Here is an 18588-nt window from a genome sequence, read left to right on the forward strand (position 1 = left end):
GCAATTTCCTAGGGGTAGCAATGCAATTCAGGGGGGAAAACATGGGCTTTGGAGATAAGAGAACTGCATTTACAGTCTGCTTTTTCACTACCTTGGTACTTCCTTTGATAGGTGACAACTTTCTTGGAGTAATTTCTCATCTGTGAGGTAGCAATAAGGCATACCACAGAGTTTTGTGAGGATTAAATAGGGTAATAAAAGTCAGATGCCTAGCATAGTGGCTCCCACTTAGTATGTTTCTAATAATAGGAAAACTTCCTTTCTGCTTCCACAGAAATACTCCATTTTCAAAAGCTGCTAATCAGACAGCGATGTGTGTATCTGTGTGTATTTGTGCGTCATCCCAAGGTTTCTGATTATACCATGTGATCCTGATACCTCTGAAAACCGAATATATTCCAGAGTGTTGACTTAAAAAAAAATACACAAAGTGAGAGCTGAGAGTTAAGTTTTATTTGGGGCAAAATGAGGACTGAAGCCCAGTAGACAGCACCTCAGATAGTTCTGAGAAACTGCTCCAAAGAGGTAGGGGGGAAGGTCAGTATATATGTGATTGCGATTTTGGTGAAGGGGGAGTACATGCAATCAAGTATATATATATATATATATATATGTGTGTGTGTGTGTGTGTGTGTGTATATATATATGTATATATATTTAACATCTTTATTGGAGTATAATTGCTTTACAATGGTGTGTTAGTTTCTGCTTTATAACAAAGTGAATCAGTTATACATATACATATATCCCCATATCTCTTCCCTCTTGCGTCTCCCTCCCTCCCACCCTCCATATCCCACCCCTCTAGGTGGTCACAAAGCACTGAGCTGATTTCCCTGTGCTATGCAACTGCTTCCCACTAGCTATCTATTTTACATTTGATAGTATATATATGTCCGTGCCACTCTCTCACTCTGTCCCAGCTTACCCTTCCCCCTCCCCGTATCCTCAAGTCCACCTCTAGTAGGTCTGAGTCTTTATTCCTGTCTTGCCCCTAGGTTCCCCATGACCATTTTGTTTTTTTTGTTTTTTAGATTCCATATATATGTGTCAGAATATGGTATTTGTCTTTCTCTCTCTGACTTACTTCACTCTGTATGACAGACTATAGGTCCATCCACCTCACCACAAAAAACTCAATTTCGTTTCTTTTTATGGCTGAGTAATATTCCATTGTATATATGTGCCACATTTTCTTTATCCATTCATCTGTCGATGGACACTTAGGTTGTTTCCATGTCCTGGCTATTGTAAATAGAGCTGCAATGAACATTGTGGTGCATGACCCTTTCCGAATTATGGTTTTGTCAAGGTATATGCCCAGCAGTGGGATTGCTGGGTCGCATGGTAGTTCCATTTCTACATTTTCAAGGAACCTCCATACGGTTTTCCACAGTGGCTGCATCAATTTACATTCCCACCAACAGTGCAAGAGGGATCCCCTTTCTCCACACCCTCTTCAGCATTTATTGTTTGTAGATTTTTTGATGATGGCCATTCTGACCAGTGTGAGATGATATCTCATTGTAGTTTTGATTTGCATTTCTCTAATGATCAATGATGTTGAGCATTCTTTCATGTATTTGTTGGCAATCTGTATATCTTCTTTGGAGAAATGTCCACCCAGGTCTTCTGCCCATTTTTGGATTGGGCCGTTTGTTCTCCTGATATTGATCTGCATGTGCTGCTTGTAAATTTCAGAGATTAATCCCTTGTCAGTTGCTTCATTTGCAAATATTTTCTCCCATTCTGAGGGCTATCTTTTTGTCTTGTTTATGGATTCCTTTGCTGTGCAAAAGCTTTTAAGTTTCATTAGGTCCCATTTGTTTATTTTTGTTTTTATTTCCATTTTTCTAGGAGGTGGGTCAAAAAGGATCTTGCTGTGATTTATGTCATGGAGTGTTCTGTGTTTTCCTCTAAGAGTTTAATAGTGTCTGGCCTTACATTTAGGTCTTTAATCCATTTTGAGCTTATTTTTGTGTATGGTCTCAGGGAATGTTCTACTTTCATTCTTGTACATGTAGCTGTCCAGTTTTCCCAGCACCACGTATTGAAGAGGCTGTCTTTTCTCCACTGTATATTCTTGCTTCCTTTATCAAAGATAACATGACCATATGTGCATGGGTTTATCTCTGGGCTTTCTATCCTGTTCCATTGATCTATATTTCTGTTTTTGTGCCAGTACCATACTGTCTTGATTATTGTAGCTTTGTAGTATAGTCTGAAGTCAAGCAGCCTGATTCCTCCAGCTCCGGTTTTCTTTCCCAAGATTCCTTTGGCTATTCGGGGTCTTTTGTGTTTCCATACAAATTGTGAAATTTTTTGTTCTAGTTCTGTGAAAAATGCCATTGGTAGTTTGATAGGGATTGCATTGAATCTGTACATTGCTATGGGTAGTATAGACATTTTCACAATGTTGAGTCTTCCAATCCAAGAACATGTTATATCTCTCCATCTATTTGTATCATCTTTAATTTCTTTCATCAATGTCTTATAATTTTCTGCATACAGGTCTTTTGTCTCCTTAGGTAGGTTTATTCCTAGATATTTTATTCTTTTTGTTGCAATGGTAAATGGGAGTGTTTTCTTAATTTCACTTTCAGATTTTTCATCATTAGTTTATAAGAATGCACGAGATTTCTGTGCATTAATTTTCTACCCTGCTACTTTACCAAATTCATTGATTAGCTCTAGTAGTTTTCTGGTAGCATCTTTAGGATTCTCTATGTATAGTATCATGTCATCTGCAAACAGTGACAGCTTTATTTCTTCTTTTCCAATTTGGATTCGTTTTATTTCTTTTTCTTCTCTGATTGCGGTGGCTAAAACTTCCAAAACTATTTTGAAAAATAGTGGTGAGAGTGGACAACCTTGTCTTGTTCCTGTTCTTTGTGGAAATGGTTTCAGTTTTTCACCATTGAGCACGATGTTGGCTGTGGGTTTGTCATATATGGCCTTTATTATGTTGAGGTAAGTTCCCTCTATGCCTACTTTCTGGAAGGTTTTTATCATAAATGGGTGTTGAATTTTGTCAAAAGCTTTCTCTGCATCTATTGAGATCATCATATGGTTTTTCTCCTTCAATTTGTTAATATGGTGTATCACACTGATTGATTTGCTTATATTGAAGAATCCTTGCATTCCTGGGATAAAGCTCACTTAATCATGGTGTATGATCCTTTTAATGTGCTGTTGGATTCTGTTTGCCAGTATTTTGTTGAGGATTTTTGCATCTATGTTCATCAGTGATACTGGCCTGTAGTTTTCTTTCTTTGTGACATCTTTGTCTGGTTTTGGTTATCAGGGGGATGGTGGCCTCGTACAATGAGTTTGGGAGTGTTCCTCCCTCTGCTATATTTTGGAAGAGCTTGAGAAGGATAGGTGTTAGCTCTTCTCTAAATATTTTATACAAATCGCCTGTGAAGCCATCTGGTCCTGGGCTTTTGTTTGTTGGAAGATTTTTAATCACACTTTCAATTTCACTGCTTGTGATTGGTCTGTTCATATTTCCTATTTCTTCCTGGTTCAGTCTCGGAAGGTTGTGCATCTCTAAGAATTTGTCCATTTCTTCCAGGTTGTCCATTTTATTGGCATAGAGTTACTTGTAGTAATCTCTCATGATTCTTTGTATTTCTGCAGTGTCAGTTGTTACTTCTCCTTTTTCATTTCTAATTCTATTGATTTGAGTCTTCTCCCTCTTTTTCTTGATGAGTCTGGCTAATGGTTTATTGATTTTGTTTATCTTCTCAAAGAACCAGCTTTTAGATTTATTGATCTTTGCTATCATTTTCTTCATTTCTTTTTCATTCATTTCTAATGTGATATTTATTATTTCTTTCCTTCTGCAAACTTTGGGGTTTTTTTGTTCTTCTTTCTCTAATTGCTTTAGGTGTAAGTTTAGGTTGTTTATTTGAGATGTTCCTTGTTTCTTAAGGTAGGATTGTATTGCTATAAACTTCCCCCTTAGAACTGCTTTTGCTGCATCCCATAGGTTTTGGGTCATTGTGTTTTCACTGTCATTTGTTTCTAGGTAGTTTTTGATTTCCTCTTTGGTTTCTTCAGTGATCTCTTGGTTATTAAGCAGTGCATTATTTAGCCTCCATGTGTTTGTATTTTTTACAGATTTTTTCCTGTAATTGATATCTACTCTTATAGCATTGTGGTCGGAAAAGACACTTGGTATGATTTCAATTTTCTTAAATTTACCAAGGCTTGATTTGTGACCCAAGATATGATCTATCCTGGAGAATGTTCCATGAGCACTTGAGAAGAAAGTGTATTCTGTTGTTTATGGATGGAATTGTCCTATAAATATCAATTAAGTCCATCTTGTTTAATGTATCATTTAAAGCTTGTGTGTCCTTATTTATTTTCATTTTGGATGATCTGTCCATTGGTGAAAGTGGGGTGTTAACGTCCCCTACTATGATTGTGTTACTGTCAATTTCCCCTTTTATGGCTGTTAGTATTTGCCTTATGTATTGAGGTGCTCCTATGTTGGGTGCATAAATATTTACAATTGTTATATCTTCTTCTTGAATTGATCCCTTGATCATTATATAGTGTCCTTGTCTCTTGTAATATTCTTTGTTTTAAAGTCTATTTTGTGTGATATGAGAATTGCTACTACAGCTTTCTTTTGATTTCCATTTGCATGGAATTTCTTTTTCCATCCCCTCACTTTCAGTCTGTATGTGTCCCTAGGTGTGAAGTGGGTCTCTTGTAGACAGCATATATACGGGTCTTGTTTTTGTATCCATTCAGCCAGTTTATGTCTTTTGGTGGGAGCATTGAATCCATTTACATTTAAGGTAATTATCGATATGTATGTTCCTATTACCATTTTCTTAATGGTTTTGGGTTTGTTATTGTAGACCTTTTCCTTCTCTTGTGTTCCTGCCTAGAGAAGTTCCTTTAGCATTTGTTGTAAAGCTGGTTTGATGGTTCCGAATTCTCTTATCTTTTGCCTGTCTGTAAAGTTTTTAATTTCTCTGTCAAATGTGAATGAGATCCTTGCTGGGTAGAGTAATCTTGGTTGTAGCTTTTTCCCCTTCATCACTTTAAATATGTCCTGGCACTCCCTTCGAGCTTGGAGAGTTTCTGCTGAAAGATCAGCTGTTAACCTTATGGGGATTCCCTTGTGTGTTATTTGTTGTTTTTCCCTTGCTGCTTTTAATATTTTTTCTTTGTATTTAGTTTTTGATAGTTTGATTAATATGTGTCTTGGCATGTTTCTCCTTGGATTTATCCTGTATGGGACTCTCTGTACTTCCTAGACTTGATTAACGATTTCCTTTCCCATATTAGCGAAGTATTCAACTATAATCTCTTTAAATATTTTCTCAGTCCATTTCTTTTCCTCTTCTTCTCCTGGGACCCCTATAATTCGAATGTTGGTGCGCTTAATGTTGTCCCAGAGGTCTCTGAGACTGCTCTCACTTGCTTCTATTCTTTTTTCTTTATTCTGCTCTGCAGTAGTTATTTCCACTATTTTATCTTCCAGGTCACTTATCCGTTCTTCTGCCTCACTTATTCTGCTATTGTTCCCTTCTAGAGAATTTTTAATTTCATTCATTTTGTTGTTTATCACTGTTTGTTTTGGTCTTTAGTTCTTCTAGATCCTTGTTAAACGTTTCTTGTATTTTCTCCATTCTATTTCCAAGATTTTGGATCATCTTTACTATCATTATTCTGAATTCTTTTTCAGGTAGACTGCCTATTTCCTCTTCATTTGTTAGGCCTGGTTGGTTTTTGCCTTGCTCCTTCATCTGCTGTGTGTTTCTCTGTCTTCTCATTTTGCTTAACTTACTGTGTTTGTGGTCTCCTTTTCACAGGCTGCAGGTTCGTAGTTCCTGTTGTTTTTGGTGTCTGCCCCCAGTGGGTAAGGTTGGTTCAGTGGGTTGTGTAGGCTTCCTGGTGGAGGAGACTGGTGCCTGTGTTTTGGTGGATCAGGCTGGATCTTGTCTTTCTGGTGGGCAGGTCCACGTGTGGTGGTGTGTTTTGGGGTGTCTGTGGCCTTATTATGATTTTAGGCAGCCTCTCTGTTAATGGGTGGTGTTGTGCTCCTGTCTTGCTAGTTGTTTGGCATAGGGTGTCCAACACTGGAGCTTGCTGGTCGTTGAGTGGAGCTGGGTCTTGGCATTGAGATGGAGATCTCTGGGAGATTTTTGCCATTTGATATTATGTGGAGCTGGGAGGTGTCTTGTGGACCAGTGTCCTGAACTTGGCTCTCCCACCTCAGAGGCACAGCCCTGACGCCTGGCTGGAGCACCGAGAGCCTGTCATCCACATGGTGCACAATAAAAGGGAGAAAAAGAAAGAAAGAAAGAAAGAAGAAGATAAAATAAAATAAAATAAAGTTATTAAAATAAAAAATTATTTGAAAACTTTTTTTTAAGTAATTAAAAAAAAAAAAGAAAAAAGAAAGAAGAGAGTAACCAAACCAAAAAACAAATCCACCAATGATAACAAGCGCTAAAATGTATACTAAAAAAACAAAGACAAAAAAAAGGACAGACAGAACCCTAGGACAAATGGTAAAAGCAAAGCTATACAGACAAAATCACACACAGAAGCATACACATACACACTCACAAAAAGAGGAAAAGGGGAAAAAATAATATATCTTGCTCCCAAAGTCCACCTCCTCAATTTGGGATGATTCGTTGTCTGTTCAGGTATTCCACAGATGCAGGTACATCAAGTTGTTTGTGGAGCTTTAATCCGCTGCTTCTGAGGCTGCTGGGAGAGATTTCCCTTTCTCTTCTTTGTTAGCACAGCTCCCAGGGTTCAGCTTTAGATTTGGACCCGCCTCTGTGTGTAGGTCACCTGAGGGCGTCTGTTCTTCACTCAGACAGGACGGGGTTAAAGAGCAGCTGATTCAGGGGATCTGGCTCACTCAGGTCAGGGGAAGGGAGGGGTACGGATGCGGGGCGAGCCTGTGGCAGCAGAGGCTGGCGTGACGTTGCACCAGCCTGAGGCACGCCATGCGTTCTCCCAGGGAAGTTGTCCCTGGATCGCGGGACCCTGGCAGTGGCGGGCTGCACAGGCTCCCAGGAGGGGCGGTGTGGATAGTGACCTGTGCTCGCACACAGGCTTCTTGGTGGCTGCAGCAGCAGCCTTAGCGTCTCATATCCGTCTCTGGGGTCCGCGCTGATAGCCGCGGCTCGTGCCCATCTCTGGAGCTCATTTAGGCGACGCTCTGAATCCCCTCTCCTCGCGCACCAGGAAACAAAGAGGCAAGAAAAAGTCTCTTGCCTCTTTGGCAGTTCCAGAGCTTTTCCCGGACTCCCTCCTGGCTGGCTGTGGCGCACTAACCCCTTCAGGCTGTGTTCACGCTGCCAACCCCACTCCTCTCCCTGCGATCCGACCGAAGCCCAAGCCTCAGCTCTGAGCCCCCGCCCGCCCCGGCGGGTGAGCAGACAAGCCTCCCGGGCTGGTGAGTGCTGGTTGGCACCGATCCTCTGTGCAGGAATCTCTCTGCTTTGCCCTCTGCACCCCTGTGGCTGCGCTCTCCTCCGTGGCTCTGAAGCTTCCCCCCTCCGCCACCTGCAGTCTCTGCCCACGACGGGGCTTCCTAGTGTGCGGAAACCTTTCCTCCTTCACAGCTCCCTCCCACTGGCACAGGTCCCGTCCTTATTCTTTTGTCTCTGTTTTTTCTTTTTTCTTTTGCCCTACCCAGGTACGTGGGGAGTTTCTTGCCTTTTTGGAGGTCTGATGTCTTTTGCCAGCGTTCAGTAGGTGTTCTGTAAGAGTTGTTTCACATGTAGATGTGTTTCTGATGTATTTGTGGGGAGGAAAGTGATCTCCACGTCTTACTCTTCCGCCATCTTGAAGCTCCCCTTCAAGCACATATTTTTTGTAGAAGGTTTCTGCTGGTCTCGTGAAGGTTACTGCTGGTCATGAGGAACAGATGTCACCATGAAGGATTTTAGTGTTTTTCTAGATATGAGGAGATACAAGAATTGGGCTCATAAAATCGACTCCTGAAAATATCTAACTGTCTGAAGACCTGTTCTGCCAGTTTTTCCCAGAGCACAGAGTACCTCATTTCAGCTCTCCACCCTGAACACCTTTCAGGGATGTGCTGAAAGTCAGCAGCTGCAGCAGCACATGATTTAATCCTTGTAGAGGTAGCTGGCAAGTGCCAGTGGCGAGTGGCAATTAGTTGACAAGAGTCATGTTGAATCCTGTGGTTTGGTGACTTTTTTGAGTGAAATCAGTACAGGCAATGTGAAGCTTTTAAGAAAAAGACTTGATGTGATTGGAAGAAATTTAAAAAGAAGGAAAGAAGTTGGACATGTGAAATCATGTCAGTGATTGAATTAACTAGTGAATGGTATTGTAAAAGAAAACAAGAGATTGAGAAATAAATTATTTCTGTTTCTGGGACTTTAAAGAATATCCCCAGGACAAAATCAATTTAAAAAGTGTTTTTTTTTTTTTTTTTCTTAAAAGGAAGGAAATGGCCCACAGGGGAGAGGCTTAACATGCTTCAACTAATCTGAGTTGAGTATCTGTCAAACTGAGAATCAGTTATACTCTTTCAAAAGTGTGTGTTTGTTAATCATGGGAAATTTTAATTCCTGGCAATATTCCCTCAAGTTGTCTCAAGTTTATAAAAGCCTCTTGCTTTTTGTGGGATCATTAGTTTCTTAGGAAAAATAAAAAGTAGTGGGCTTCCCTGGGGGCGCAGTTGTTGAGAATCTGCCTGCCAAGGCAGGGGACATGGGTTTGAGCCCTGGTCTGGGAGGATCCCACATGCCGCGGAGCAACTGGGCCCGTGAGCCACAACTACTGAGCCTGCGTGTCTGGAGCCTGTGCTCTGCAACGGGAGAGGCCGCGATAGTGAGAGGCCCGCACACCGCGATGACGAGTGGCTCCCGCTTGCCACAACTAGAGAAAGCCCTCGCACAGAAACGAAGACCCAACACAGCCAAATAATAATAATAACAATAATTAAAAAAAAAAAGTAGTAATGGAACAAAACTGACTTTGGGAATTTAAAATACAAACTTCTGGTTCTAATTGCCTTTGCCTTATATGGAGATTTAACAGAATCATTAATATCAATCAGAAATTCATCTTTTTTTGGAAGTTGTGGACAAGCAGCTTTTACACAGGGTAGCCTGAACCAAACATGAAAATGCTCTTCTTCCTTATAGAAGAGTCTATGAAAATTAACAACGAACTTTTACATAAAATGAAAGTAACTTTTCTGCTGGGTGCTTCTTAATACTCCAGTGATGTCAGAGTGTTGGCCTTTTCTTTGCAGGTGTTATTTGGTTGGAAGTTAATTTGTTTAAACGCATTATTTTTCCTCTTAGGGATCTAATGTCTTCTAAAAACTACCCGACAGTGATGGTCTTGCAAAATGATTCAATAAACTATTTCATAAAATGTTGCTATCTTCCATTGTCTTAAATCTAATCAGTTCTGTGAACTGAGGGCCCCGTGTGTGACCCTGCATGATTCATTACCCAAAACTCTCCAGGGTATTTTAAAGTTGATTTATCTCAGGAGCAGCTGAGAGCTTATTGAGTAATTCACATTTTTCCAGAGAAGTTGACTTAAAATATCCAGTGCAACCTGCCAAGCTCTGCTTTTGTTTATAAATCTGCTTCCTGGTGACATCATACAGGATGGTCCCTCCCTGGAAGCCTTGAATTTTGCTGGTCTTCTCAGATGCTGCATTCTAAACCCAGCACAATCTCATTGTAACCCTTTCCTTACCTGATTACTCTAGCTTAAGAGGAAATGCCCAACCATTTCCGGTATTCTCTCAACGAAAATTTTTTTTGTTTTAGATTCTGACCTCACTCTTAATTAACAACCTCACTCTTAATATAAATTCAACTACTTGTGATTTTATTTTTCAGTATGGATATTGTCTTCTTGATGTTTTCTTAAAGAGTTATTCAGAGTAGATTATGACCAACTTAAGAACCTAAATGGATATAAATGGGACATGACTGTTGTAAAAAGGAACACATCTTTAAGGCACTGAAGAACCTCAAAATGCTGTCAACACTTTGAGCTTCATAACTGAATGATTTATTTGCAACTAATTATCTCTTGTCGTGGGGAAGAATCATGTCTTTAAGCAAAGCCGCATTCTAGATAGCAAAATAAATATCAATTTCGCCACTGAAAATTGTTTCTGCTACCTGGAAAGCTAGTTGGTTCATACTTAAATGAGCACATTTTTCATAATAAGAGACCAAGCAGTCAGCTTGGGATTCCTGGGGACCCACAAGTGGGTCTGCGGTTAGCATGTTCACGTCAACATGGGAAATTTGGCTTATTCTCCGTAGAAACTTCTCAGATTTTGTGAAAGAAATTAGGAGAGTTTTCTTAAAAACGATTTTATAGACTTAGAATCGTATTTCTTTCTTTCTTTTTTTTTTTGAGTCTTACTTTTATTTTTTATTTTATTTTTTTAACATCTTTATTGGAGTATAATTGCTTTACAATGTTGCATTAGTTTCTGCTGTATAACACAGTGAATCAGCTATATGTATACATATATCCCCATATCTCCTCCCTCTTGCGTCTCCCTCCCACCCTCCCTATCCCACCCCTCTAGGTGGTCACAAAGCACTGAGCTGATCTCCCCGTGTGATGAATTTGCTTCCCACTAGTTATCTGTTTTACATTTAGTAGTGTATATATGTCAATGCTACTCTCTCACTTTGGTCAAACTATTTAATTCTGATAAAGTTTCAAAACTAAAAGTAAACTGAACTTATATCTGATGACATAATTTTGGAAATTTGTGATTGCTTTGCTGCCTTATTTATTTACTATCTTAAAAAGTGGGTTTTTTCTCCCACTATAAAAATAAAACATCTTCATTGTAATTGCATTTAGAAAATTCTTTTGGAAAAAGATTATTGTTCTGGTTTTTCACTACAAAAGACAGTGGGTTTTTTTTCTCATGATAAAAGTAAACATGCTCAATAAATATATTTGCACATTATTTATGTGTGTCTCTGGTTGTTTTCTTAGAGTGCCACCTTAATTATCTTTGTGAGAAAGTCCTCAAGGATCGGCCATTAATTCAGATACCTTTCCCTCAATTGATATGTTCCTTTAAGTGGTCTGAAAATACTTAAGGATCTTAGCCATATGTGAGGAAACTGATCCTCTGTTCTGATTCTTAATTCTATGTGGCCAAAGGATTAAAAATAACTTTCTTTCCAAAGCATTTCCTACTTAATTGTCTCTCTCCCCGAAGGCATGGAAACAGGAAGTGAGAGGTAGTTGCTGTCCATACCGTGAAAGGAAAGGAATGAAGCTGATGAACGAATTTTGATAGCTAGATATCAATAGAACAGATGTTCTCTTGACCATATTTCCTGGGGACACAGTGGGAATCAAAGGCAAACTGGTAACATTTTTATTCATTATGTTTTAAAGAAAGTTTCCAAGCCTCGCATACCTGATACCATTAATCTACCTTCAAGCACACTGTATTACTTAAGGTGGATTAGAATTCATGCATTGTTTTGTGTGACAGGAGGCAAGTACTGAGTAAAAGTAATATCAGGCCCTTCTTAGGAATAAGGCATGGAGGCATTTAAATCACTCTATCATGTCAAAATAAAGTTCAATGGCAGAATCTAGACTGGATCTTGATTCATACAAGATATTTAATAAATATTTGTAGAATCAGAGGCCTTCCAGAAGAAACTCTTACCCAGACAGGAAAGCTCTTCTGAGTAAGAACCTAGAGTGAGAGTGGTCATACAACAGAAGTAAAGACTGGCTTAAAGAACTGGAGTACATTAAACTTGTTCATTAAACAAATTTGGTTGATTACCTACAGAGTGTCAAGCACTGTGTCAGATGTGGAAGACACAGTGGGAACACATGAGAGAAATAACGAAAAGGCCTTAGTTTAAAAAATTAATGGGAAAAAATTGGGATAATAAATGTGTTATTGGTTTCGGCAAATCAAATACTTTTGAGCAAATGGTGTATTATTTGACAAACCTGAGACTCTTCTCACTGAATCTGAAATTAGGAAAGCATAAAAGCAGACAGAATTACTAGGAAACCAAAGCTGTCTGGGTATATTCCTTTAAGTATAACCCTGTGTCGGAAAGTTGGTTTTGGGGACCCACATGTTTGGATAACCGACTTGCACCGTTTCCCTCCAAATTCTAACCAAATCGAGGAAAACTAGATTTCATATGGAATAGTTTCACTTTTTAAAGGAAACGTTGCAAAAATATTAAACTATATCATTCTATTTTTATGAAGAAGCCCAGGCACTGTCTTTCTATCTGACCACATAAGTCAAAATTTATGGAAGTATAATTATTGCCTTTGCTGCAAAAACCAGAAATAGAGACTTAAGAAGAAATGTCCATATTTCAATGTCTTGAGCATTTTGGTGCTATAGTAATTGTTCCCTTTTAAAATGCTCATTTAGACATATCTTCAATAGTGTTACTGTAACAGCAAAGTCTCTTTGAGGCAAAGGAAAGATTTTTAATGACAAAAGAAAAATACTGTTTACTCTGAGGTTGAATTTCGGAGCCCATGTGAAGGAAGGCTTAGCAAAGGGGTAGGTAGGTGAGACTGAATGCTCACAGGAAGCTAACTTTGTATGCTGGATTTGATTCTATTAGGACTATCTTTTTTTTTTTTTTTGAAACATCTTTATTGGCGTATAATTGCTTTACAATGGTGTGTTAGTTTCTGCTTTATAACAAAGTGAATCAGCTATACATATACATATATCCCCATATCCCCTCCCTCTTGTGTCTCCTTCCCACCCTCCCTATCCCACCAGTCTAGGTGGTCACAAATCACCGAGTTGATCTCCCTGTGCTATGCAGCTGCTTCCCACTAGGTATCTATTTTACATTTGGTAGTGTATATATGTCCATGCCACTCTCTCACTTTGTCCCAGCTTACCCTTCCCCCTCCCTGGGTCCTCAAGTCCATTCTCTAGGTTCACGTCTTTATTCCTGTCCTGCCCCTAGGTTCTTCAGAACCATTTTTATTTATTTATTTTTAGATTCCATATATATGTGTTAGCATACGGTATTTGTTTTTCTCTTTCTGACTTACTTCATTCTGTATGACAGACTCTAGGTCCATCCACCTCACTACAAATAACTCAATTTTGTTTCTTTTATGGCTGAGTAATATTCCATTATATATATGTGCCACATCTTCTTTATCCATTCATCTCTCGATGGACACTTAGGTTGCTTCCATGTCCTGGCTATTGTAAATAGTGCTGCAATGAACATTGTGGTACATGACTCCTTTTGAATTATGGTTTTCTCAGGGTATATGCCCAGTAGTGGGATTGCTGGGTCACATGGTAGTTCTATTTTTAGTTTTTAAAGGAACCTCCATACTGTTCTCCATAGTGGCTGTATCAATTTACATTCCCACCAACAGTGCAACAGGGTTCCCTTTCCTCTACACCCTCTCCAGCATTTATTGTTTGTAGATTTTTTGATGATGGCCATTCTGACTGGTGTGAGGTGATACCTCATTGTAGTTTTGATTTGCATTTCTCTAATGATTATTGATGTTGAGCATCCTTTCATGTGTTTGTTGGCAATCTGTATATCTTCTCTGGATAAATGTCTATTTAGGTCTTCTGCCCATTTTTGGATTGAGTTGTTTGCTTTTTTGATATTGAGCTGCATGAGCTGCTGGTAAATTTTGGAGATTAATCCTTTGTCAGTTGCTTTATTTGCAAATATTTTCTCCCATTCTGAGTGTTGTTGTTTCGTCTTGTTTATGGTTTCCTTTGCTGTGCAAAAGCTTTTAAGTTTCATTAGGTCCCATTTGTTTATTTTTATTTTTATTTCCATTTTCCTAGGAGGTGGGTCAAAAAGGATCTTGCTGTGGTTTATGTCATAGAGTGTTCTGCCTATGTTTTCCTCTAAGAGTTTTATAGTGTCTGGCCTTACATTTAGGTCTTTAATCCATTTTGAGTTTATTTTTGTGTATGATGTTAGGGAGTGTTCTAATTTCATTCTTTTACATGTAGCTGTCCAGTTTTCCCAGCAGGAGAAGAATTTTAAAAACTACAACTGGAGGACAGCTGATGACTAGAAATGAAAAGTCCTGAGCATCCAGGAATTTAGCAAATGGCTGCTGACTGCAGTTTTCTTGGTTTTAAGATACCACCAAGCTCCAGTTTAGTTATCTCTGCATTGGAGATGACAAATTTATGGGTATGTTTTGGATTAGTTAAAATACAAAGCTGATTATTTTATATTTTACATTAACAAAACTCAGAGAAATTTTATTTTGCCTTTTTAACCCCTATGTCAGCTTGGGTGTCCCTATAAACTTAATTAAATTATGATTGATTATATCCCTAATTTAAGATTCTGGGTAAGATTATTGAGAATTTCCAGGTGGCCAATGATTGGCTTAGATCTGAAGTTTCTGAACAAATCAGTACATGGCATACCTCAGGCCACAGAGGTTGATTCGGACGTTGATATATAACTTAACCCAGGCTGATGAGATGTAAGGAAAATTTTGCTGAGGGTTTCCAAAAAAGAAGTTTCATCGATCTTGGAAGAGAGCTTCAGGGAGAGCCAGCTCTCCTCATCCGAAGATTGCCATAAATGTATGTGAGCAAGATATTATTATCCCATTTTACAGATAAGGAAACTGAGGCTCAGTAGAGTATGTATCTTGCCCACTGTCCCACGGCTAATAATTAGCAGTGCTGAGATTCAAACCCAGGTCAGTCTGCCTCTGAAGCCCATGCTCTTAAGCACCATCTGATAGCAACCGATAGTTCCCAGGTGATATTGATGCTGCTGGTTGGGAGACCACAGTTTAAGGACCACTGTTTATAAAAGTCAACAGCTGACAGTTGTAAATAGCCCAATAGTGGAAACAGGTAGAGATTTGCAAGCCGGTTTCACAAATAACTTATTTATAGTATAATCAAGATTTCCATACCCAAAGAATTGTTGCTGTGTTATCAAATACAATGCATTGAATATAACTATAGGCGAAAATTATGCTGACCACAAGATACTCTGCCAAAATATTTATCTAGAAATTCATAAGCTGGTTACAAAGCTAAAGAGGCATGTCTCCTACATGATGAAAACAGTCCATTAGGGATGTACAACTGAGCAAGCTGTATGAAGAAGGATCTGAGAGTTTCTTCTCAGTTTTGGTTTTATGCCACATCAGCCTTTTTTTCTTATTCTTAAGAACCATTAGTTACAATGCAGGCAGTGTAGGGTATAGGCAAGTGTGCTTGCCTTAGAGCCAGACTGGGGGGTGGGTTTCTGAAGTCTGACTCTCTCATTTACTAACTGGGTGACCTTTGGAAAGTTAATACTTCTGGTCTCATTTATCCATCTGTAAAATTTGGATATTAATTCTTACTTCACAGGGTTGTTGAAAAATCAATGAGGCAAGGCTCATTTGAATAGTGTCTGCCATGTACTAAGTACCCAGTAAGTGCCAGCTATTATTATTTGTCCCACTGCTGAGTTAAGCTATGAGATACAGGAGAGGCTTTTGTGATTCTCCTGATGATGGTTTATACTAAAATCTCATGCTGGTGCCAGAAGATAAAATGTAATCATCAAGCTTACGGAGTGTCTATAATGTGCTGTGCTATCAGATACACAGCTCCAATAGATGTTAGCATGCCTAAACACTGGAAAGAAGACTTTGTAAAAAAAATTTCTTATTTAAATCTTCCTTTTGCCAACCCTAAGTGACCTTGTACTTTCCAAAGGGGTCTACGAACCAGACACGTACATTTAAATTAATTCCCATGGCTATCCTAGGAGGTCATTGTTGTTATTATTCTAAACAATGCAAGCTGGAGGGTAAGAGGTATAAAGTGACAAAAAATTGATAATATGTTTGAGATGAAAGCCTTCAAATTTATAAATTAAGACATGAGATGACATTCATATTTTGGAGGGAGGGGAGTGAGAGAGTTTGATACCCAAATGCTCATTCACACATATGTTTCATTTTCCCTTAGAAGAACTTACAGGATAATAGAAATATAATGGGATAATAGAAATATCAAGTTATCATAGATAAAGTATACAACTTGTGGCTTTTAGACAACTGAAAGTATTACTGCATGGCTACTTAGTAATCATATCTGTTTATAATATGATATGATGTAATATGTAATAGACTATCCAAAAATTTGGAGGAAAGCTACCTTAAATTTAAATGAAAATTAGGGAAGAGTTTGGATGACCTTGTGATGGATTTCAAGCCTGGCGAGTCCACTCTGCGAGCTTTAGCATTTTGATTCTTACTCGGCAATTTGCAGAATATAGATTATCCGTTCACCTGTTCTGGACAGGGTCTAAGCACTCTTTCCCTTCCTATGGGAAAACACCACAGATTTCCATGAGCTGTTGCTTGCTATCTTGTTTTGTCTCCTTTCCTCTACCTGCCCAGATATCCTGGCCCCCACCTGCAGTTTGGGGCTATAAGGGAACATTGCAGTGAGTCACCATGCCCTAAGGCTCTTCCCATAAGGCATACCTTACTATTTAGGATCTGGAAAACCCTCTGCTGCAGGGTCTGGCCAGCCTTGGGCCTCACAAGGATGTAAATGACTCTCAGATCTGGGCTGGTGCGAAATAGCTTCTCCATCAACACTTTGCCCAAGAAGCCTGTGGCCCCAGTAATGAGAATGGACTTGCCACCATAGAAATCTGCAATCATGGACATGGCTCTTCCCTTTGTCTTTTATAGCTTCGGAAAGAGGTTCCTGAAAAGAAAGAGAAATAACAAAAGATTACATTCTCAGAAGTGCTAAAATGCAGTCATTTAAAATGTTGCTGGTATTTCCAGGAGCTTTGAATGCAGGAAAAGGTCAGACAGAGTGATAGCATCATGGTTTATTGGCAACACAATTCATTTCAATCAATATTTACTGAGATTATTCTCCAAGCTCCAAGACGTTATGCCAGGAACTGTGGACAAGAAATGAGTAAGACATGGTTCCTGCTCTCAAGGAATTGCTTGTAGTCTGATGGAGGAGATAGATACCTAGAGACCATGAAATATAATATGGTAATGCTAAAACCAAAGAAAGCAGAGAGGAAGGGGGCATAGCAGGATCTGGAAATTTCAGGAAGGCCCCTATAGGTGGTGACACCTGCGGTCAAACTTGAAAAGAGATAAGGGCTGGGGTAAGGGCATTCCGGGCCAAAGAAAGATCAAAAGCAAAGGTCCAACGTGTGGTGTGGGATGCTGTATGGGGGAATAATACAAAGAATTCAGTGTTATGAGAATGTAAATGATAAGGTTAGGAATAGCCCCAAACCTGTGAAACCAAAGATTAGAACAGGATCAAATTTTAAAAATTATGATGTAATTAGTATTTCAGTTGCAGTTTTATTCAGAGAAAATCATTTCCAAGAGCAAATCTGGTAGTGGGAAGCCAGATGCAGCGCTTGGATGCTGTGCCTTCCAAGAAAAAACACCCCATGCAAACTGAAGTGTTTTGTCTTTAAGCCTGGCCTCAAGATTGTTGATTGGAAGCCGCGGAGCTTTGAAGGATGCAAGGCCATAGTGTGGGAGCAGACTTTCCTTTCTGTCACTGACTTTGCTGCCTGCAGCAAGTCTTCAGCTGTATGTGTGGATGGGATTTGGGTGGATCTTGCAGAACACAGCTCCAGGGACCGGCCCTGACATCAGAGCTTGAAAGAAGAACAAAAAAAAAAAAAAAAACAAGTGAAAAAGCCAACACCCTGCCTTTTTCACTCCAGTCAAGTCAACTCCAGTGACTCCTTAATGAAAAATGATTTTTCAAAGTCCTGATGTATAAATTAATTATAATTTATAGTTTAAAATTATACTCATAATTTATACTTTGAGTATCTTGAGGCTACATTCTTGGGCAGAACTCTTTGCCTTTGGAGGATTCATTCATTCATGGATTTACTCAACAAATAATTCTGTGCACTTGCCATGCCAGACTCTATGCTAAGTTCTGAAGGTAAACGGTTGAATAAGGCAAACAGATCCTTGCTGTCACTCTAGCAGAGGAGGCCAGTGATACACACATAAGTAAATACATAAACAAGTTAATTACAACTGTTACAAATGTAAATAAAACAGGGATCAACGACACAAATCACAATTATCAGTGCTATACACTAGGAAGTACTATGGGTTTCAAATGTTTGCTATATTCATTGGTTGTTTAAATCCCTTTTATCAAAGGTTGATGTGAGAAATATTAGTTTGAAGAACACATTTGGATCTTGTGCAAAGGAGCAATGAAAGATATTTTTTGTCATGTTACATAATGTTACTGACATTACAATCTATCTAATGATTTTCTCAAGAATTTAGCACTTGGGAAAAGTATTGATTATTTTTGCTTTGCCTGCCTTAAAGCTCAGAAAAGTGGTGTCACCAAGTTTGGAAGGCAGTACAGTATCCTAGTTTAGCACTCAGATTCTAAGCAAGACTGAAATCAAATACCAGTTCTACCACTTACTAGGTCTGTAATCTCAGGCAAATTATTAATCTTTCAATGCTGCAGTTTGTTCATCAGTAAAATGGGGATAACTAAAGTATCCACTTAATAGTGTT

At 38.9% G+C, this 18588-nt stretch overlaps 1 protein-coding gene across 6 annotated transcripts in view; it reads right to left on the reverse strand.

Moving 5' to 3' along the window:
• The window catches only part of FAR2 (fatty acyl-CoA reductase 2), a 167595-nt gene that overhangs the window by 33624 nt on the left and 115383 nt on the right, over positions 1 to 18588 (reverse strand). For all 6 annotated transcript variants that reach the window (XM_082419804.1, XM_082419803.1, XM_082419805.1 and 3 more), the window contains one exon: positions 16525 to 16753. In XM_082419804.1, the coding sequence (XP_082275930.1) occupies positions 16525 to 16713 (189 nt within the window). In that variant the 5' untranslated portion in view covers positions 16714 to 16753. The remainder of the gene's footprint in view (positions 1 to 16524; positions 16754 to 18588) is intronic.

The sequence above is a fragment of the Balaenoptera physalus genome, assembly GCF_965194825.1.
Source record: "Balaenoptera physalus genome assembly, chromosome: 13".
NCBI lineage: Eukaryota > Metazoa > Chordata > Mammalia > Artiodactyla > Balaenopteridae > Balaenoptera > Balaenoptera physalus.